General features: G+C 43.4%; 1 protein-coding gene across 1 annotated transcript in view; it reads left to right on the top strand.

Annotated features, from left to right (window-relative positions):
• The window catches only part of LOC105493826 (DNA damage regulated autophagy modulator 1), a 46,223-nt gene extending 25,989 nt beyond the window's left edge, over positions 1–20,234 (top strand). Inside the window, exons 4-7 of the mRNA XM_011761758.3 lie at positions 6,421–6,598; positions 10,924–10,982; positions 16,838–16,930; positions 17,835–20,234. Of these exons, the coding sequence (XP_011760060.1) occupies positions 6,421–6,598; positions 10,924–10,982; positions 16,838–16,930; positions 17,835–17,879 (375 nt within the window). The 3' untranslated portion in view covers positions 17,880–20,234. The remainder of the gene's footprint in view (positions 1–6,420; positions 6,599–10,923; positions 10,983–16,837; positions 16,931–17,834) is intronic.
• The last annotated feature ends 3,402 nt before the right edge of the window (positions 20,235–23,636 follow it).

The following is a 23,636-nucleotide window of genomic DNA, read 5'->3' as shown; positions in this document are numbered from 1 at the left end:
ACTGCACTCGACAGAGCAAGACTCCATATCAAAAAAAAAAAAAAAAAAAAAAAAGCATTTGAAAGTGAGTTCTGGTACTTGGGAGAAATGGGGTGCACATTTGCATATTTATGAGAGTGCGTGATTCAGAGGAGGCCTTGGGCTTTGCATTGCTCCATGTTCTCATTGATGTGGTTTGATGTGTTGGGAGAGCTACTTCAGCTACTGTGATGATTTTATTAACAGTGTGAAAATATTTGTATGTGTTTGCCAATTCTACTGTTTAAACCTCTGGTATTCAAAGAGGAGGCTCTCGGTGACATTTCCTTATATTTTTATGACAGTATGCATTTTGTTTTTCATAACAACAAACATTTATTGAAATTTTCCTGTGACACATGTTTATGAAAATATTCCATATTTTAACTCAGACAATTATAATAAAAGCCTTGTAAGATAGGCACTATTTTTTTTTTTTTTTTTTTTTTTTTTTGAGACGGAGTCTCGCTCTGTCGCCCAGGCTGGAGTGCAGTGGCCGGATCTCAGCTCACTGCAAGCTCCGCCTCCCGGGTTCACGCCATTCTCCTGCCTCAGCCTCCCGAGTAGCTGGGACTACAGGCGCCCGCCACCTCGCCCGGCTAGTTTTTTGTATTTTTTAGTAGAGACGGGGTTTCACCGTGTTAGCCAGGATAGTCTCGATCTCCTGACCTCGTGATCCACCCGTCTCAGCCTCCCAAAGTGCTGGGATTACAGGCTTGAGCCACCGCGCCCGGCAGATAGGCACTATTATTTTCCCCATTTATCAATGGTAAAATGGAGGCCTAGAGAGGTTAATACTTTCCCAAGATTAGATGAATAATGCGTGGCAGAGTTGGGCTTTGAATTGAAGTCACCTTCCTAGAGCCCGTGAGAGCTGTCCTTAATGCCAACATGAAGAAATACCTGTGACAAAAAAAAGCAAGAACACGATACATAGTTCTACCATCAGGAAGCACACACACACAAAAACTATAAAAAGGAAGACCTAGCATTATAACATTTGTCTAGTACAGTGTGGTTATGGTTTAATGGGGGCTAGTATAGATCTATCACTTTATCCTCTGAGTAACCACATCATAAGAGATACAGATGTCAGTTTTTAAACCGTGTAAGGGCTGACTTTAAGAAGAAAACTTAAGTGGTTAAATAATTTCAACTTTTGGTTCTCCTTAAGTCTTCAATGATGTGATTAAATCTTCACAAAAACCAGAAATAGAATCTTAACTTCCCAAGGAGCGAAGTGTTTGACTTGTCATTGTTCCGATAACTGTATCTTTACAACTTCCTTGTTTGGTATCCCGTAATTCATTTTCGTCATGCCAGGAGCAAACCAACTTGAGCCAACTCAGGAAGATTTTGAGATGTGAGGGCAAGAGAGAGTGTGACTTTTTTTTTTTTTTTTTTGGTAGAGACAGAGTCTCGCTCTGTCGCCCAGGCTAGAGTGTAGTGGTGTGATCTTGGTCCACTGCAACGTCCGCCCTGGGTTCAAGTGATTCTCATGCCTCAGCCTACCGAGTAGCTGGGATTACAGGCACCCACCACCATGTCCAGCTAATTTTTGTAATTTTAGTAGAGATGGGGTTTCACCATGTTGGCCAGGCTGGTCTTGAACTCCTGGCCTCAAGTGATCTGCCTGCCTTAGCCTCCCAAAGTGTTGGGGTTACAGGCGTGAGCCACCGCACCCAGCCATGATGATTTTTCTTGAGTTGCAGTAAATCACATTTTTGAGAATTTCACAGATAATCTTTTTCCCAAATGGGTGGGTGAGATGGCTACTTTTTGGTGTGTCCTCACTAACTTCTGTCAATACTTTATTTTCCCTCAGAAAGTTTTCTTTTTGAAATTCTGTCATTTGTGGCAACGTGGATGAACCTGGAGAACCTTATGCTAAGTGAAATAAGCCAGTCACAGAGGGACAAATACCGAATGCTGTCACTTATATGTGGAATCTAAGAAAATCAGACTTACAGAAGGAGAGAGTAGAATGGTGTTACAGGAGTGAAGAGGAAGACGAGGAGTGGGGAGGTATTGGTCAAAGGGTACCAAGTTTCAGTTAGACTGAATTAATAATTCTGGAGATCTATTACTGCACAGCATGGTGACTATAGTTAATAATAATGTATATTTCAAAATTGCTAAAACAGTAGATTTTTAAATGTTCTCATCACACAAAAAAGAATAAGTATGTGAGGTGATTGATATATTAATTAAATGATTTATATTAATTGAATGATTTAATCATTCCACAGTGTAAGCATACATCAAAACATCTACAGCCAGTTGTGGTGGCTCATGCCTGTAATCCCAGCACTTAGGGAAGCCGAGGCAGGAGGATTGCTTTAGCCCAGGAGTTTGAGACTAGTCTGGGCAACATAGGGCAACAAAGGGATACCATGCCTCTGGAATCACACACACACACACCCCTACAAGCCTCATAAATATGAACAATTATTATTTTTTGAGATGGAGTCTCGCTCTGTCGCCCAGGCTGGAGTGCAGCGGCGCGATCTTGGCTCACTGCAGCCTCCGCCTCCCAAGTTCAAGCAAATATCCCTGCTTCAGCCTCCCACGTAGCTGGTATTACAGGCACCTGGCACCACACTCAGTTAATTTTTGTATTTTTTAGTAGAGATGGTGTTTCGCCATGTTGGCCGGGCATGTCTTGAGCTCCTGACCTCAGGTGATCCGCCCGCCTCGGCCTCCCAAAGTGCTGAGAGGTGTGAGCCATTGAGCCCGGCCTATAAACAATTATTATTTGTCAATTAAAAATAAAAATTTTTAAAGTTTCCTTTTTAGAAAAGAAACTTTCCAAGGTTTAACCCTGTCAGTATTCACATATTCTTTTTTTTGTTGTTGTTATTACCTTTTAAATTACCAAGAGAGTTTCTGAAAAGCAATCCAAAAAGAGTGCCGGGTTTTAACTTTATGGAAAATTCATGTCTGATCTAAAAATCATTTCTCTGATTTTTTGATTGATTGATTGATTGATTGAGAAAGGGTCTTGCTCTGTCACCTAAGCTGTAGTGCAATAGCACAATCATAACCTTGAACGCTTAGAATAAACCTTGAACTCCTCCTGTCTCAGTCTCTTGAGTAACTGAGACTATGGGTGCGTCACCATGCCCAGCTAATTTTTATTTTTACTTTGGTAGAGATGGGGTCTTGCTATGTTTCTGAGGCTGTTCTTAAACTCCTGGCCTCATGTGATCTTCCCATCTCTGCCTCCCAAAGTGTTGGGATTACAAGCACAAGCCACCTTACTCTGTTGTATTTTATTTTTCATATATAACTTCCCTGAATCTATATGCCCATGCTAGGAATCTTATTTATTTGTATTTGTATTTTTATATTTATTTTTTTAGACAGGGTCTTGATCTGTTGCTCAGGCTGGAGTACAGTGGTGTGATCACAGCTCTCTGCAATCTCTGTCTTGTGAGCTCAAGCAATCCTCCCACCTCAGCCTTCTGAGTAGCTAAAACTACAGGTTCATGCCATCACACCCAGCTAATTTTCATAGTTTTTGTAGATTGTGACTGCCTCTTTTTTTCTTTTTTTTCCACTTTTTTTCTTGTGTTTCACCACATTGCCCAGGTTGATCTTGAACTCCTGAGCTCAGTGATACACCTGCCTTGGCCTCCCGAAGTGATGAGATTACAGACATAAGTCACTGTGCCCAGTCTTTTATTTATTTTTATATTATTTTTTGAGACAAGGTCTCACTTTGTTGCCCAGGCTAGAGTGCAGTGATGCTATCATAGCCCATTTCACCCTTGGTCTCCCAAGCTCAAGTGATTCTCCCACCTCAGCCTCCCAAGTAGCTGGGACTACAGGCACGCACCATCATGCCCGTCTGATTTTATTTATTTATTTATTTATTTAGAGACGGAGTCTCACACTGTCGCCCAGACTGGAGTTCAGTGATGCAATCTTCGCTCGCTGCAGTCTCCATCTCCTGGGGTCCAGTAATTCTCCTGCCTCAGTCTCCCTGGTAGCTGGGATTACAGGCATGCGCCAGCACGCCTGGCTAATTTTTGTATTTTTAGTAGAGACAGAGTTTCACCATGTTGACCAGGCTGGTCTCAAAGTCCTGAACTTGTAATCCACCTGCCTCAGCCTCCCAAAGTGCTGGGATTACAGGTGTGAGCCATCATGCCTAGCCATGATTTTTTTATTTTAGTGGAGATGAATACTTGCTATGTTGCCCAGGCTGGTCTCACACTCCTGAGCTCAAGCAATCCTCCTTCCTTGGCTTCCCAAAGTGTTGGGATTATAGGCGTGAGCCATAGTACCTGGCCCATGCAAGGTATCTTAGGTATACAGAAACTATATGATGTGTAGAAGAGTCAGTGCAGTCATATTTGAATATAACACAAATCAGGTTATGAATTTCTCCCCTTATTTCTAGGTTTGATACTAGGAAATATATTTCCTTAGAAATAAGTTAAAATGTCTGTTTTTTTTTCCTGCACCTCCCTTTCTTATGTGGAGAATGCAAATTTAATATCAGTTCATTTGTGCTCCAGCTTGAGGTTGAACTGTCTGGATGGCAAACATTGTGGTGCTGGGGAAGCCCAGGTGGCCTAGGTCAGAGGGAAGCTGGGGGAAGAGTATGTTCACTGTGACCTGAGGCCAAGGGGTGGCTTGTGGCCAAAATCAGGCTCTCCTGGACAACACTTTAAGTTGCACTTTGCAAAGCTTGCATTTTCAAGTTTAAGACGAGACCCGGTGGTTCCCTCTAAATGTTCCTCGCCTGGAAGGTTGGTGCCCAGTGCACATTTGAAAGGAGCCAAGGCCGGATGTGGTGGCTCATGCCTACAATCCCAGCACTTTGGAAGGCTGAGGTGGGTGGATCACCTGAGGTCAGAAGTTTGAGACCAGCCTGGCCAACATGGAGAAACCTCGTCTCTACCGAAAACAGAACAATTAGCTCAGCGTGGTAGTGCACGCCTGTAATCCCAACTACTTGGGAGGCTGGGGCACGAGAATCGCTTGAACCCGGGAGGTGGAGGCTGCAATGAGCTGAGATCTTGCCACTGCACTCTAGCCTGGGTGACAGAGAAAGACTCTGTCTCAAAAAAAAAAAAAAAAAAGAGAAAGGAGCTGAAGGTGAGGTGCATTCTGAGTGTGTACAGGGTCTGCACGACTTTCTGCCTAGACTGGCATAGGGGCTGCCTTCTGGTTGAAATGGCTGGTTACAGGATGGTGGGGACACGGAACTTGTTTAGAAGCTGCCTTTGAAAAAAAAATTAGCTGGAACTGGGCGTGGTGGCATGTGCCTGTAGTCCCAGCTACTTTCGAGGCTGAGGTGGGAGTATCCCTTGAGCTCAGGAATTCACGGATGCAGTGAGCTATGATCAGGCCACTGCACTCCCGCCTAGGCAACAGAGTGAGACCCTGTCTCAACAGAAAAAGAAAAAAAAGAAGAAGAAAAAGAAGCTGCCTCTGCGTAACAAAAGCAGTGGTTTTACTTAGATGGTGTGTTCATTTGAGGTGCCTTGGGAGGGATGAGTAGAGATTATCAGGGAGCAGGGAGCCTAAAAACCCCAAACCACCCTTGGCACCATCATGGAACGAGTCATATATTTTTCATTTTTTCAATCATATCATACCAAAGTTTACTGATTATATCAAACAAACATCTCTGTAACGAAAAAGGCAGAGCTGAGTGCAGTGGCTCACGCCTGTAATCCCAGCACTTTGGGAGGCCGAGGTGGGCGGATCATGAGGTCAGGAGTTTGAGACCAGCCTGGCCAATGTGGCAAAACCCCATCTCTACTAAAAATACAAAAATTAGCTGGGCGTGGTGGCATGTGCCTGTAATCCCAGCTACTTGGGAGGCTGAGGCAGGAGAATCGCTTGAACCTGGGCGGCAGAGGTTGCAGTGAGCCGAGTTTGTGTCACTGCACTCCAGCCTGGGCATCTAGAGTGAAACTCTGTCTCAAAAACAAAACAAAACAAAACAAAAAACAACAACAACCAAAGAAAATTGTGTCTGATATGTATCCTATAATCTTCACTGCAAACATGCAAGACGGAGATGATTATGCCCGTTTTTAGATACGGAAATCGAGGCTTTGCAGTAACGTCACAGAGCCTCATGGTGGAGTCAGGACTTTTAATGCAGTTGTACCAGACTCCGAAGCCCACCATATTCAACCCTCCCACCTCTAAGGCAGACCTTTCCTTGTCCCATGAGCCCAGGTTCGCTGTGGAACAACCAACTTTTTGGCATTAATTTCAGGACCTGGAAGGCTTTTCTTTTGGTAGTCAGACAGCCACATTTTCCAAGGAGTGGTGCATCTGTGATGACCAACGGCTCAAAGCAGCCCAGAGTGAGAGTGCTCGCGGCTCAATGTTGACAAACCCACCCAGAGTAACGCACATTTGTGACTTTTTCTCCAGGAGTTAGCTGTGCCAGTGGTTCATGATGGGGGCGCCCTTTTGGCCTTTGTCTGTGGTGTCGTGTACACGCTCCTACAGTCCATCATCTCTTACAAATCGTGTCCCCAGTGGAACAGTCTCTCGACATGCCACATACGGATGGCCATCTCTGCCGTTTCTTGCGCAGCTGTCGTCCCCAGTATCCTTTTTCACATTTGTGCCTTGTTAAAGGAATAAAACATTCAATGACACTTGTTAAAGAAGGGTAATGAAGACTTTGTAGGGACCACTGCAATGGGGTCTGACAGCGGGGTAAAGAGATGGGGCTCGACTCTGAATACATCCTTGGCAAGTGCGAATTTATAGCCAAGGAGTAGGATGAGGTCAGTGGATGGAAAAGTACTAAAAGGAAACCTCCAGGATGAGGGGGATTCTGGCTAAACCAACCTAACAGGATTCTTGTTGAGTACTGGCCATGTGATCAGACATCACCTGAGAAGGGTGGTGGAGGAGGAACCCAATCAGATATTGAGTGTGATCAGATATCAGGGTGGGGGTTCCTTGCTAAACTGACTTAGCCAGGGATTCTTTGCTGAAACTGGATCTTACAAGGAAGTGCACAGATGGACCTAGGAGAAGTTTCAGGAGCTTGACTAAAGTTCGGCAAAGCAAAGGATCTTTGTCACAGTTTCTTAGCAAAGTTTGACACTTCCCTTCCCCACAACCAAAAAAAAAAAAAAAAAAAAAAAAAAAAAAAAGCAAAGGATAACAACCAAGTTTCCACATTTTTCAGAAAAACAATTGGGATAAAAGTATAGATCAAGCTAGGTGCGGTGGCTCACGCCTGTAATCTCAGCACTTTGGAAGGCTGAGGTGGGTGGATCACCTGAGGTTGACAGTTCAAGAGCAGCCTGACCAACATGGAGAAACCATGTTTCTACTAAAAAAACAAAATTAGCCAGGTATGGTGGTGCATGCCTGTAATCCCAGCTACTTGGGAGGCAGAGGCAGGAGAATCGCTTGAACCTGGGAGGTGGAGGTTGAGGTGAGCCGAGATCACGCCATTGCACTCCAGCCTGGGCAACAGGAGTGAAACTCCGTCTCAAAAAAAAAAAAAAAAAAAAAAGTGCAGCTCATTAAGAAAATGTCTCAACATTGTCTAGTTAGATCAAAAGTCTCTTTGGGGGGAAGAATGGTGTGAAAGAAGGGTGGAAAATGTAGGAACACTTCAGTTTCTGTTTACTTTCCTTCTCACAGGGCCAGTTTCATGAACCATATGAAAATATTTATTTTTCTTTGTAGTGCTTGGCTAAAGACACCAAATATTGATATTGTACTCAAAGTAATAGCCCCACGAAGTCCCTCAAGGCTAAACTCTCCCCCTCCCTGCACGTAGGTGGCAAGACAGTTTGGTTTACTCATTCATGTGAAGAGATTTTTAAAAGCCTCTAGATCACTTATTACTGAGTAAATTAAAATGTTTAGCCTTTTCTTTTTGTAGTCACTAATTTCATTTTCAAAATGAAATCCATTTTATTTTCTAACTCAGCAATCTGAAAGGAAATGAAGATATAAATTTAGCATGCTTGTAGATTCTGATTTAGAGGAAATGAAAGCTTTTTCTTTCTTTCCCTTTTTCTTTTCTTTAATGAAGTACTTAACAAAGAAAAAAAGCCATGGTCTTAAAGAGTTGCAGAATTCCCCATCTTTCAAAATACCATCTGTAGTCGTATCAGAACAAGCTTCAGGGTCATTAAACAATGATGACTAATGTCAGATTGTAGGGAAATCGGAAATATGTTATGGGCGACAATTTTGTTAGTCTGGGTTGAGTTACGGTATAAAGTGGTCAAGATGGAGTGAAAACACGTCACTTGCTTCTAAATATTAAGCTTTGTGTTTCTTTTCTAAAATAGAAACTACAAAATGTGAAGTCTAAGCATGATTTTGGGTTTTTCCATCTTAGGGAAGGACATTTTTAATTACAAAATTTCTAAACACAGAGTAGCCAAATCCTAGTACCAAGAGATTTACCAACAAAATATATACCCTGTTCCTAAGATAGTTGCTTCTCAAATTCCTTGTCTTACTTGTAGATTAAAGGAACACTGTCTCTTTGAATATATCTCCTTCAACTTTTTAATCTTGTGTTAGTTGTAAAATTCATAATAGTGGTTGTAGTGTTACAAGCAAAGTTTCTTGATGCAGGAAAACTTCCATTGCTTCCAACTTTGGAAACAGATCTCTAGATATCAAAGTCAGAGAGTTTTAGCGAAATAAGCATTTCAGGCCTCAGAGTTTCGCTTACTAATAATTCTCATTTCTAGGAAGTTCTTTTTTTTTTTTTTTTTTTTTGAGACAGAGTCTCGCTCTCTCATCTAGGCTGGAGTGCAGTGGTGCGATCTCAGCTCACTGCAACCTCCACCTCCCGGGTTCAAGCTATTCTCCTGCCTTAGCCTCCCTAGTAGCTGGGATTACAGGTGCCTCCCACCACACCCAGCTACTTTTCATATTTTTGGTAGAGACGGAGTTTCACCATGTTGGCCAGGCTGGTCTCAAACTGCTGAGCTCAGATAATCTACCGGCCCCAGCCTTCCAAAGTACTGGGATTACAGGCATGAGCCACCGCGCCTGGCCTCTAGGAAGTTCTTATTATGGGTCATGCCAACAGGAAGCAGCCCCACACAGAAAGGGGTTATGACCCTATTTCAGATTAACTTGAATGAATTCATCCATATGAAAAGATCTTCTGTCTTAAACATTAGCATGGTATTTATATTTCCTTACAAAGAATTTACAGCATCTTTAAATAGACTGGGTGCGGTGGCTAGGTCAGGAGTTCGAGACCAACCTGGCCAACATGGTGAAACCTCATCTCTACTAAAGATAGAAAAATTAGCCAGGCATGGTGGCGTGTGCCTGTAGTCCCAGCTACTTGGGAGGCTGAGGAAGGAGAATTGCTTGAACTGGGAGTGGGAGGTTACAGTGAGCCAAGATTGCGCCACTGCACTCCAGTCCAGGTGACAGAGTGAGACTTCGTCTCCAAAAAAAAAAAAAAAAAAAAGAAACTGGAATTGAAAGCATCTTTAAAATGTCCTGGTTTCTTCTTACTGCAATATTTCTGTGTAATAGCCTCATTTGACTACCGAAGAAACCGAGGCACCTAGTGAGGCGACATTAGAATCCTGCTTCTAAACCTTTCCTGATGAATTATCTGTCTTGCGCCTGACTTCTAAAGCTTCTGAAAGCCTTTACAGAAGTCACCAACAGCATAAAGTCCAGGTTCCTCTGCATGAGACCCATGATCTGAGACCTCCTATTTCTTCATCCTTGTTTTTACGGCTTTTCCCTCAGGCTTGGCTGTTTCTTGTCCTCTGTTCTTACCCAATCTCTACTTGGCTGGATTATCCTCCTCCACTTTGTCTTGCTAGAGCTGTTGGTTCAACATGGTACCCACATGTGGCTTTTGCATACTTGAAATGTGGCTAATCCTGATTGAGATGTATTGCTCATGAGGATAGGAGCCTTAGCCCCTGGCATTATTAGGCTGGACTGTAGGCGTGTGTCAGTCATCCCTGAGGTCTGATATGGGGCGAATCTCTTTGATTTGCCAGATCTTTGGGCCAGGAAGGAAGGGCTCACCTTATACCCAATTACCCAACAGAAGTCTGTTTTTTAAAGCTAATAGTTTGAATTTCTGTAGCTTATTTTTGTATATGAGCCTTGGCACTTTGGAATTTAAAATTTTCCTTAAAGCTGTTACCTTGGAAATAGTATTTTAGGCCAGGCACAGTGTCTCACGCCTGTAATCCCAGCACTTTGGGAGGCCGAGGCGGGCGGATCACATGAGGTCAGGAGTTCAAGACCAGCCCAACCAACATGGCGAAACACCGTCTCTAATAAAAATACAAAAAAATTAGCCAGGCATGGTGGTGGGCGCCTGTAATCCTAACTATTCAGGAGGCTGAGGCAGGAGAACGCTTGAACCCAGGAGGCGGAGTTTGCAGTGAGCCGAGATCGCGCCATTGCACTCCAGCCTGGGTGACAGAGTGAGATTCTATCTCAAAAAAAAAAAAAAAAAAAAGGAAAATAGTATTTTAGGGAAAAAGTATTTTTATTCAGTGGGAAGTACTCAAAAAGAACCATCTTGGACTGCTGCGTCAGTCATTTTGACCAAATTTAAACAGCTAGTTTAAGTGGGAAGATCCAGAAACATGCAGGGTTGTGCAAAATGTAGCCTCAAATTTTAATAAATTTTACTATACACACTGGAAGACTATTGTGAAGGTATTTCCATGTTGTGATTTAACTTTCATCATTGAATTTAAAGTTTGAGTTTATAAGAAGCTAATATAACTGGTTTGATGGTAGAAATGTTGGTATTAACATTTTAATTGATGATAGAAATGTTGGTATTAACATTCTAACACTGTGTAATGATTATATTATTGGGAGAATAATCTAGTCTTAACATTAAAGGAACTGTTGTGTGCTGTAGTTTCCTTAACTGTTTTCCCTTTTCAGTGATTGTCTGTGCTTCACTAATTTCCATAACCAAGCTGGAGTGGAATCCAAGAGAAAAGGTAACATTTAAGTTGTCCTGAATGTGGCTGTTGGACGTGGTTGTGTGAGGTTGTGGCCAGGCTAGGTCTAGGGAAGATCACTGCCATTTTTAAGAACAAGTTGCAAAATGTGAAGTAAACATGGTGTGTAATCAATTTACTGTCCAATCACTTGGCAGTGTGTAGTAATTAACTATCAGGGTAATTCCAAATGCTTTCTGGAATTATATTCAAAATTTTGAGTTCCTAATTTCTTTCTTTGTTCTTCTTTTTTTGGGGGGGGACAGAGTCTTGCTGTGTTGCCCAGGCTGGAGTGCAGTGGTGCAATCTTGGCTCACTGCAACCTCTGCCTCCCAGGCTCAAGCAATTCTCCTGCCTCAGTCTCCCAAGTAGGTGGGACTACAGGCGCCCGCCACCAGGTCCAGCTAATTTTTGGTTTTGTTTTTTTCTGAGACAGCTCTGACACCTAGGCTGGAGTGAAGTGGCATGATCTCATCTCACTGCAACCTTTGCCTCCTGGGTTCAAGCGATTCTTGTGCCTCAGCCTCCTGAGTAGCTGGAACCACAGGTGTGCGCCACTATGCCTGACTAATTTTTGTATTTTTAGTAGAGACAGGGTTTTTCCCATGTTGGCCAGGCTGGTTTAGAGCTCCTAGTCTCAAGTGATCCTCCTACCTTGACCTCCCAAAGTGCTGGGATTATAGGCGTGACCCACCGCACCCGGCCCTCTAATTTATTTCTTTTCTTTCTTTTTCTTTTTCTTTTTTTTTGAGACAGTCTCGCTCTGCCACCGAGGCTGGAGTGCAGTGGCACAATCTCGGCTCACTGCAAGCTTTGCCTCCCGGGTTCACACCATTCTCCAGCCTAAGCCTCCCGAGTAGCTGGGACTACAGGCACCTGCCACCACGCCCAGCTAATTTTTTGTATTTTTAGTAGGGACAGGGTTTCACTGTGTTAGCCAGGATGGTCTCGATCTCCTGACCTCATGATCCGCCTGCCTCGGCCTCCCAAAGTGCTGGGATTACAGGCATGAGCTACTGCACCTGGCCTCTAATTTCTTTCTTAAACACTTCAACTATCTATCCTTAGTAAAAGAGTGTGAATGAAGGTGTTTGGTGGCCAAAGGGAGCGTGAAATGTTAAGTAGAGAGGACGATACCAGCTCCAGTGTGGTGTATAGTTCATTTCAGGATAGAGTGAGAAATTGCTGCAGCCAGGGATAATTGTGCAAGGGTGTAGTGGCTGTAAGAGGCAGGCAGAGAGGCTTGTACTTGACATAGGTGACCAGAGTAAGATTTTGAAGACTTTTTTTTCATGAGACGGAGTTTCACCCTTGTTGCCCAGGCTGGAGTGCAATGTCGTAATCTTGGCTCACTGCAACCTCTGCCTCTCCGGTTCAAGCAGTTCTCCTGTCTCCACCTCCCAAGTAGCTGGGATTACAGGCACGCGCCACCATGCCCAGCTAGTTTTTGTATTTTTAGTAGGGACAGGGTTTCATGAAATGTGTTAGCCAGGATGGTCTCGATCTCTGCCCTTGTGATCCCCCCGCCTCGGTCTCCCAAAGTGCTGGGATTACAGGCATGAGCCACTGCGCCCGGCCTGAAGACTTTTGAACAGTAAAGCAAATAGAAAGAGTATTATCAGATGAGCGTTAGACAGAAGCAATGCCTGGGATGGCTTGGAGAGCTTGGCATTAGGAAGGTAAGGAGAAGGCGGTTCTACTAGTTCACATTTCAAATAGGGGCAATCTGATGGGTGTTGGCAAATGACTAACACAAGAATGAAGTGGCATGATGAATCAAAGGTGACTTCTAAGTTTTTATCTTAGGTGAACCAAAGAATTTATTCCCTTGACCAGAAATAAGGCCCCTAACAGGGATAAATAATTTAGTAGGTGGAAGTGGATGAGTTTGGTTAGAATTGATGACTCTGAGGTTATCATGATATATCGATGTTCGAAACATGGGCCTAGGCCAGGCGCTGTGGTTCATGCCTGTAATTCCAGCACTTTGGGAGGCTGAGGCAGGAGGATTGCTTGAGTCCAGGAGATCAAGACCAGTCAGGGTAACACAGTAAGACCCTGTCTCTACAAAAATTAGCCAGACATTGTGGCACGCGCGTGTAGTCCCAGCTACTTGGGAAGCTGAGGTGGAAGGATTGCTTGCACCCAGGTGGTCCTAGACTTCTGGTGGGACTGGGAGTCAGAGTGTAGGGTAGAGTTGTTAACAGTGTGGGGTAGACCAGGACTTTTTGGACCAAGGATCAGAACACATGGAACCAAAAGTATGACATTGAGATCAACTCATTCTATTAGATACCTGTAGTAGGGGTTCATCTAGATGCCTTATAGGAGAATCAAGGATGCCCCAGGAAAGAAGAGTTAGTGAGAGACCAACAGAAGATTCTTTCCCTCAAGGATCAGGCAGAAGAGTACCTCCAGCAAAGGAGAAGTAAAAGGATCATGGACCAGCGAGAAGAACTAGACTTGTGTTGTATGGTAGACCTCATTGATGAGTCCCTACCACACGCAAGACTGTGAAAGATTGTAGAGCGCAGGGTGGCCATGGGATAGAAGATCCTGAAGGATTTTATAGTTCAGAGGGGCAAACAGCCAGTTGTCAGTGGCTAAACGTAATACTTTGAAGAATTAAAAAATGCTGAACTGGACTTCAGACAACACAATGTGGAAATGCAGAAGCAATAGCAATTAATCCTAATGATGGAATGAGAGGACATACGATCCCAGAGACTAAGGGAAGGACATTTTTCAAAGGCAAGGGAAGTGGCTAACCATGGCATACGCAGCTGAACAACCTTTAGGAATGAAGTCCCTCAATTTGGGCAATAAGGGAGTCAGTGATGCTTGTCAAAAAGTAGTTTCAGTAAAATGCCAAGGTTAGAAGTCAATGGCAAGAAGTTAAATAGTGAGAGGGATGGTTCATTCATTCAGCTGTCAACCAAATGTTTATTGAGTCCTGTTCTGGACTGGAGGTAAGAGGTAAAGGAGAAACACCAGGGTGGCTAGAGGGGACAGCAGGATTTCCAAAGAAGGAGAACTCTGGCAGGTGATGGAAGCCTGCCAAGACAAGAGAGAGACAGAAGATGGTGAGGAAGAGAATGATCCAGACAAGAGATCAAATAGTGCTTCTTGGCTGGGCACGGTGGCTTATGCCTGTAATCCCAGCACTTTGGGAGGCCGAGGCAGGTGGATCACTTGAGGTCAGAGTTCAAGACTAGCCTGCCCAATATGGTGAAACCCTGTCTCTACTAAAAAAAAAAAGAAAAAAAAATTAGACAGGTGTGGTGGCACACATCTGTAGTCCCAGCTACTTGGGAGGCTGAGGCAGGAGAATCGCTTGTGCCCAGGAGTTGGAGAGTTGGAGGTTGCAGTGAGCTGAGGTCATGCTAATGCTCTCCAGCCTGAGCAACAAGAGTGAGACTCCATCTCAAAAAAAAAAAAAAAAGAAAGAAAGAAAAAGATTAAAAAAGGGCTTCTTTAAAATGTAACCTTAAAATGGTCAAATTAGCCAATAGGTTAGACCTAGACAAAAGGCAGCTTTTTTTTTTTTTTTTGGTCTTATATGTGGGGAATTAGCCCCATCATGCGAAGGGGGTTCAGTTCCTCTTTCCATTGGTGAGAACCTCTTTCCGAAAGTGAGACCGCGTAGCGGAGCAGCTCAGGTGTACTTTACTTTTCAGCCACTCGGGGGAGACCTTCTACCACAAACCCGCTGCCGGACAGGGCTTACGAAGTTTATTTCCAGGCAGCTAAAAATCTGTTATATTCCACTTTCTATCTTAAAAATGTGAAAAGTACATGGTTTTCTGTTCACTCCATAAATGACTGTGCCACTCTTGCATTTCCTTCTGTTCCTAATATCAAAGAATGTAAAAAAAAATCCCTTTACATTAATTCACTGAATAATCATTTAGGTACTGCCCCAGACTTCTGTGTAGTGCTTTACAGCTTTCACAGCGCATTTATGTGCAGTGACTTACTTGGTGGTGGTGGTGGGGGGGGGGGGTGATAATTATAATATCACTGTCTCATTTCACATAGCAAGGATATTAGGGCTTTGCCTGCATTCAGGATTCTTGGTTCCATGTACTTTCATTAATATCACACTTAAGAAATTCCCCCCAAAGTTCTGCCTTTATTTTTAGAAGCCATTTTCCTTGTTCAGGAATGATACGGGATGGGGCAGGTCCCCTGGTACTGGTACCAAAAGGAGGAAGCCTCCGTTCTCTACCTCCTACTGTAGGCTGGTCAGGTTCTCCTCACTGTGACCTAGCATGAGAACAGTAGGTGGATGTGACCATGACAAGGAGAGTGAAGAGTGATGCTTGGAGGGCTTGGTGTGCCTCCTCTAGATCTGTCTGGATGAAAACAGGATCAAAGAAAACAACTGTCAACCATGGAACTGCCCTGTGATCCAGCACGTTACTCACCCTTGCAGCCTACAGCAGTTTGGGGCAGAGCAGCAGTGGGATCAGCCCTCAAGGGCACATGCCAAGGGCAGAGCAGCCCGTGTAGACAGCTTCGGAGGGCATGGGGGTTTAGGGAGTTAGGGGTAGCTCCTCGTTTCAGCAAAGCAGAAAGTGATGTAGGAAATCAGAGAGGGCACACTGACAGTCCCCAGGCCTCATTTGGCATGTGAGCTAACATCAGAATGCAGACGTGCATTTTTGACTTAAAGTTTTATTTATTCTTATTTTGTTATTTTTTTTTTTTTTTTGAGATAGAGTCTTGCTCTGTCACCCAGGTGGGAGTAGAGTGACACAATCATGGTTCACTGCAACCTCTATCCCCCAGGCTCAAGTGATCCCCCCAGTTCAGCCTCCAGTAGCTGGGACAGCAGGCACAGGCCACCACACGCAGCTAATTATTTTTTGTCTCGTTATGTTGCCCAGGCTGGTTTCAAACTCCTGGGCTCAAGTGATCCTCCTGACTCAGCCTTCTGAAGTGCTGAGATTACAGGTGTGAGCCACTGCAACAGAGTTTCAAAATTAGTTTCCAGCACTGAAAAATCAGGAGATAGCACACACAGATAGACACACGGTGTTTTTTTTTTTTTTTTTTTTTTTTTTTAAACCTCTTTGAAAGCAGCAGTAGTGTATTATTTTCTCATGGAATTGAGCTGATGAGGCGTGGGCTCCCTAACTTCCCTCTCTTTTCACAACCACCAGTTTTATTTATTATTGCTAATTTTCTGGCCTCCATAGGCAACTGAGTTTGGACCATCTGATTGAAGCCATTCTCCTTGGCTTCCATTCTCTCATTCTTGACTCCAAGAAGATATGCAGTTAACCTGTGGATGTCCATTATTAGCAGTTTCTTTGTAGCTGTATTTACCTTATGATATTAAGCAGAACTATTTTCTGAATGATCATTTCTATATAAACAGGGAAACACAAAACCTAGGGGACTAGTTGGCCAGGTTCACCTAGATGTGTACACACATTCTCTGGAGCAACCGCGAGAGTGCTAGTTAAGCATGCCCTTACATTTAGGGATTCTCAGCGGAGGGAGACCAAGTCATGCCTTGTATGGAAAGTTCTTTCTTCTGTTGTGTCCAAATTTGCTTCCCAGTCTCAGCCATTTTGTAGTCCTCAGTCTGCCTTTTGAAATGGTAAACTAATCTTAAAACGAGAGTTTGTGGGAGCCAGAAAGAACTTTGGAATATCTGCCTTCGCATTCTCAGTGGGCAGGTGCCCTGACACTTAGTAACATGGTTGTGCTTACCTTATATCCTCAAAGTTCTGACTTATGCTCACTGGACAGCTTTTTCCTTTGGTTGAACCTCCTCATTGTATTTCAGTATGTACATAAAAGGGAGTCTTTTAGGCTAAATTCTGTTTCTTTTTTATTGGCATTAGGATTATGTATATCACGTAGTGAGTGCGATCTGTGAATGGACAGTGGCCTTTGGTTTTATTTTCTACTTCCTAACTTTCATCCAAGATTTCCAGGTAAGTGTTTATCAATTCAAATGTTTTAAATTGCTGACAATTAGGATTTGTACAAATTTGCAGAAGACATTTTGCATTTTTAAAAAGAGCGCTTTCTTTTTAATGTGTTTGACAAAAATATGTAAGGATTGTGCAACTTCATGTATTAGCTTCTTCCCAATGGGAGGCATCTTTAATAGCTCTCCCACCAATGAGATTTTCATATGTCCTCTGCTGTTTGATGTTAATAGTCATAAATCCTGCTTGTTTTCTTTTAGGAGGTCTCACTTACTAGTTCCAAATAATAGAAAGTAAATATATCTTTTTAAAAAATAAAAGTATGCCGGATGCAGTGGTTCATGTCTGTAATCCCAGCACTTTGGGAGGCTTAGGCAGGCGGATCACCTGAGGTCGGGAGTTCGAGAGCAGCCCGACCAACATGGAGAAACCCCATCTCTACTAAAAATACAAAATTAGCTGGGGGTGGTGGCACATGCCTGTATTCCCAGCTACTCAGGAGGCTGAGGCAGGAGAATCACCTGAACCCGGGAGGCGGAGGTTGCGGTGAGCTGAGATCATACCATTGCACTCCAGCCTGGGCAACAAGAGCGAGACTCTGTCTCAAAATAAATAAATAAATGAATAAATAAAAAATAAAAGTGTTCTTCAAAAAATGTTCCCAAAGCAGATAGAAGATGGGACTACATCAGATTTGTCCACAGGAAAAATCTTACATTTTGAGACAAGTGAATTATTAGCTCAAAGGATATAGATAGCCAAGAAAATTGTTTAGGACCTGACTCAAGGATAGCACAAACCATAGTGAGATCATTCCTTAGGTGGTGCAAAGCTGTTGGAAATGTCATCGTCAATGCTGGGATTATTTAACTTCTTTTAAACCTTTTTCTTTCATTTTTTAAAATAGAGTGTCACCCTAAGGATATCCACAGAAATCAATGGTGATCTTTGAAGAAAGAAGAATTTGATCTCACTCAGTGAATGTTGCAGGACATTTCTAGAAGTGCTACAGAGGACAGACAGGGTTTTGAGGCCGCCCTGATTATTGGGATGCATCTGCAGCACATCCAGGACTTGAATTTCGTTAAGAGTTCCTAATAGTTGTACTATTTCTAAAGATGTGTTTCCTAGAGAATGTACAGCCTTACGACACTGTAGTGATGTTTTTATAATTTTCTAAGTAGATTTTTTTATATTAACAAATTCATATACAGAAAAAATAAGGTGTTACAAAAAAATGGAGAGCTCTTATTTTTGTACAGATTCTGTCGTTTTTTTTAATTTGTGTGCGATTTATGGAAATACATTAAATGAGTAATTTAGGTTCAGTACATTTGTTACAAAGTGAAATCGGGATATTCATTTGTAAATTTTATTCTTAATGAATGAACTGTATGATTTTTTTATCATAAGAGCATTTATAAAATTCAATTTATAAAGATCATATACCCAAATCATAAAAATTTAGTTAATACATTAACACTAAGATACTGATTTTTGGCCGAACTAAGCAAAGTGCTTCAACTGAGAGGCCTTTATACCACCATGTACAGTAACTCTAAGTGAATATGGAAGACCTTGGTTTTGAAATTCTGCCACCCACCTTGTTTCTCCCTGCTCATGAGGCCACACCTTTTGCTCTCGCTGCTAACTGGCCATTTGTAGTGAGTGTAATTACAGGTGGAATGGTTTCAGTAAGTCAGGTGAAAGCCACGCTTTATTGTTTTGGGCACAACTTGATATGTAGTCTGACTCAGAACTGAAACTCACATCTCAAATTCATTTCATGCCAGTAAATGTGGCAAAGAGAACAAAGGCCCAAGAGCGAGACAAGGAGAAAGGAGAAAGGGGCAGCCAAGAAGAACTTCTGGGTGAGGGTGCTATTTATATGCTCCTCCTTTTCATGCCTGTGACTGGATGTCCCTCAACACTATAGGAAATATGAGTCAAGCCCATTGTATTAAGCAAGAACTACAGACTCCATCTTTTCACCCAAATCATGAATGGCCAATAAAAAGCAAGTTATTCCAGAGGAGGAAGCAGCCCTTGAAATGTTACGGCTTAGGCCTGAAAGGTGAAGAGCAGGAATTCTGTCTTTCAAAGACCCTAGAGCATAAACCCATGTGTGGCCAAGTGGGATCAGCCCTCAAGGGCACATGCCAAGGGCAGAGCAGCCCATGTAGACAGCTTCAGAGGGCATGGGGGTGTAGGAGTTGGGGGTAGCTCCTCATTAACTATTTATTGGGTGAGTATAGGGGTGAGGCTCAGTGGCAGTCAGGTACCTCTGCAATGGCAAGCTGTCTCCCCTCTACGTGTTTAGCATATGTTGTTAGAACACGTCCCGCACCCCTACCACTGCCATGTAGGCCCTTTAATAAGGCTGAGTAGAGAAATCTGGCAATAAAAGGCAAACGTAAGGATGCTTTCTTTAAGATGCACCATAAATGGTTTTCTTTAAGTGAATGGAAGAGTTTGACAGAGAAACACCTTTGTAAGCAAACATTAAGAATGCTGGCTGGGTGTGGTGGCTCACACCTGTAATCCCAGCACTCAGGGAGGCCCAGGCAAGAGGATTGCTTGAGCCTGGGACTTTGAGTCCAGACTGGGAAACGTGGCAAAATCCCTACAACAAAAATACAAAAATTAGCCAGGTGTGGTGGCATGTGCCTGGAGTCCCAGTTACTTGGGAGGCTGAGGTGGGAGGATCACCTGAGCCCAGGAGGTTGAGGCTGCAGTGAGCCATGTCAGTGCACTCCAGTCTGGGCAACAGAGCAAGACCCTGTCTCAAATAAATAAATAAATAAATAGAATGCTAATCATTTCTGGGTTCACTGTGACTTGTTGTAATGCTGGGGATCCCCTTTGTAACACTGGAACTGAAAGACAGTGACGAACGCTATGTCAAGCATTCATTATTCTGAAGAGGAATAGAAATGCCACATACCTTTCCCATGGGACCTGTGGTGGAATGAATCCATGGTTCTGCCTCACTTCGAGCAGACTTTTGTTCTCAGTACTCCTCACGATGGATATTCATGCTTCATTTTCACATCTCTCTGCACAATTAGATTGGGAGCTCCTTGAGGGCAGAGTGTGCCTTGATCTTTATCTTTGTAATGCCACAATGAACACAGTGCCTCCTGGTACACTGTAGGTGCTTACAAAATACTCACTGAATGCATGCATGCATGAACGAATGAATGAATGAATGAAGGAAGGAATGACTAAGGATGTTTGTAGTGCTATAATATAGAATGGGATTTACTCTGCTTTACTAGTTAGTTTCTTAATAAACAAATAGTCTGCATCGCCTGGTAATGTTGACTGTTTTTCTTTGTGTACTGTAAACATTTCAGTTGTTTGGACATCCCCATTCTATGACAACTATCTTCAACCTGGACAGTTACCACAGACGTTGCTACATGAGCTAGACCAAATGTACACCTGTCTTGGCAAACTGAGAAGGCCAGAAAATCACTCCAGACAACCATATTCAGCAGATTCCATGTGACCTCTAAACCTGGTCTTATTCACATTTTGGTATTATTTCTAATTTCCATGAACTTGCATTTCCTTGGACCTCATGGCTGAAAGAGTTAAATGAAATGAAATATTTCTTTATTTTAATTTTTTTTTTTTTTTTTTTTTTTTGAGTCTCGTCCTGTTGCCCAGGTTGGAGTGCAGTGGCGCAATCTAGGCTCACTGCAGCCTCCGCCTCCCGGGTTCAAGCCATTCTCTTGCCTCAGCCTCTCGAGTAGCTGGGACTACAGGCGTCTGCCACCACGCCCGGCTAATTTTTTGTATTTTAGTAGAGACGGGGTTTCACCGTGTTAGCCAGGATGGTCTTGATCTCCTGATCTCATGATCCGCCCGCCTCGGCCTCCCAAAGTGCTGGGACTACAGATCCATTTGGACTTCATAAAGGTATGATTACGATTTAAACCTTATGCTTTCTTAAGTCATGTAGTTTTCCATGTGGGCACGATTGGTTCATCTTCGTAGATTCTCAAACGTTAGCATCAGAAGTTTATGTCAGTCAAGATTGAGAGATGAAGAGATCAGAAATCCAACAAGAAGGAGAAAAGGGAATCAGAAATCCAACAAGAAGAGGAAAAGGGAATCTATATTGCCTCAAGTAACTGAGACATTCAGGAGTGGAACTGGCTTTATGGGTGGCTGGATCTAAATGTGCCATTAGGACTCCATCTTCTCTTTCCTCCTCTCAGCTGGCTTCATTCTCAAGCAGGCTTTCCCCTGGTGGAAGTGAGAGGGCATCTACAACCCGCAGACACACATCATCCAGAAAAAGAGGGAAAGAAAGGACTTCTCAACAGTTCCAACCACATGCCCATGACTTGTCTCTGATTGGCTGGCTTAGATCACATGCCATTGGGAGGTCTGAGGCTCTGATTGGTGAGATATGAATCACGTGTTCACCCCTGGAGCAGGGAGGGGTCAACACCACCAAAACTAGCGGGCTGATGGTGAGTGAAAGTTGTTTCTCAGAAGAAAGGGGTGGAAATGGGTCTCTAACAGACAAAAAGCAGATTCCACTGTGGAATTAAAACCCCTTTTCCCTTCATACCCTCCCCGCCCAAAAGCCAACCTAACTCGCTTCACAGTAAACCAAAGTATACTTGCTAATAACCTTTTCAAATTTGAAAGTAAATAAGCCATTTAGATAATACAAAAACCTTATGTTAACTCCAAAGTTATGTTTATATTTTTTAAAAGTTGTTTTATTATTTAGTCTCTCTTACTTAGAATCAGTTTTCCTGATTTCTAATCAAGTGGGTCTTTTTTTTTTTTTTTAACACTAACACAGAGGATTCCACAGAAATTGCATTTTATAAACCAAATTAAGTGCATCAGTGTTGTGCTGTGTTTGGGTTTCCTAACATCCCTTACATGTGGCATTGTCCCATGTTCCCATTTTTACTCAGTTGGAGACATACTAGTCTGGTGTTTGGGCCTGGAATGAGGAAAGGGCAGTGGGAGGAAGATAAGTGGTATCCCATTCTCTCCCACTGCCTGATTCTGGCAAGCCAGTAAGCCCAGCCGTCTCCCCACACACATACTCTTGGTCTGGCTCTGAATGCCCCACATTCTCCAGTCCAGAATGTCATGCATCTGCATCATGTCTGTTGCACAAGAGAGCAACCACAGCCTCAAGCCCTGGAGTGGAATTTTCTGACTCTCCTTGGTCACTCCCAGCAGATTCATCTTCTTTTCTTTTCTTTTTTTTTTTTTTTAGATGGAGTCTCGCTCTTGTCGCCCAGGCTGGAGTGCAATGGCGTGATCTCGGCTCGCAGCAACCTTCGCTTCCTGGGTTCAAGCGATTCTCCTGCCTCAGCCTCCCAAGTAGCTGGAATTACAGGCGCATGCCACCACACCCAGCTAAGTTTTGTATTTGTAGTAGAGACGGGGTTTCACCATGTTGGCCAGGCTGGTCTCGAACTCCCGACCCCAGGTGATCCACCCACCTCGGCTCCCCAAAGTGCTAGGATTACAGGCGTGAGCCACTGTGCCTGGCCCCAGATTCATCTTCTAAAATGAAGGGTAGCAGGTTTCCAGACCCATATTGGAGTTGGCAGTGACCGCCAAAGTCCATGCTTGGAAAATACTGAAGAAGATGTCAATAGTCTGTCTTGTGGTTTAAGACAAGGTGGTGTAGGGTGCCCAGAAAGCCTGAGGTTTAGGTAGTTCCTCAGCAACAAGCACTGCTCTGTGCCCCACCATCCTCAAGGCCAGTTCCACCTCTGGATGTCTCAGTTACATGAGTTGATAAAAGTCTCTAACTTCAATAAACTGGAGTTAGATTACAGATGATTAGACCTGTAAGAGTCCTGACTGATAACAGATACACAAGAGTTCCCCTAATATGAAAATACAGTAAACTACTATCATCTGGAGTCATTTTTATTTCATTTTTTTTTCTTTTGCAGTTTTCTTTTTTCAGTACAGACTTGCCTTCAGAGGAAAGATCATTTTTACATAAGTGGATTCAGCTGCCCCCACTCACAATCCTCACCCTGTGAACCATTTGTTTTTATTTAAAAAAATTTGAGTAATATTTTCACAATTCAAAACTCAAAACAATATGAAAAGGTATACTGTGAAAAGCCTTTTTGCTTTTCCCTACCTGCATTTACTCAATAATTCACTCTCTCCTTGCAGATGTCCACTTCTTTTTTTTTTTTTTTTTTTTGAGACAGAGTCTTCCTGTGCATGATGATCATGCAGTGCAGTAGCATGATCTCCACTTACTGCGACCTATGCCTCCTGGGTTCAAGCAGTTCTTCCTGCCGCAGCCTCCTGAGTAGCTGGGATTACAGGTGCCCACCACCATGCCCAGCTAACTTTTGTATTTTAGTCAAGATAGGGTTTCACCATGTTGGTGAGGTTGGTCTCAAACTCCTGACCTCAAGTGATCCGCCTGCCTTGGCCTCCCAAAGTGCTGAGATTACAGGTGTCAGCCACTGTGCTCAGCCTAGATATCCACTTTTTTTTTTTTTTTTTTTTTTTTTTTTTTTGAGACGGAGTCTCACGCTGTTGCCCAGGCTGGAGTGCAGTGGCGCCATCTCGGCTCACTGCAAGCTCCGCCTCCCAGGTTCCCGCCATTCTCCTGCCTCAGCCTCCTGAGTAGCTGGGACTACAGGCGCCCGCCACCGCGCCCGGCTAATTTTTTGTATTTTTAGTAGAGACGGGG

Source organism: Macaca nemestrina, chromosome 10 (genome assembly GCF_043159975.1).
Source record: "Macaca nemestrina isolate mMacNem1 chromosome 10, mMacNem.hap1, whole genome shotgun sequence".
Taxonomy (NCBI): Eukaryota; Metazoa; Chordata; class Mammalia; order Primates; family Cercopithecidae; genus Macaca; species Macaca nemestrina.
This window is presented reverse-complemented; position numbering and strand designations above follow the sequence as displayed.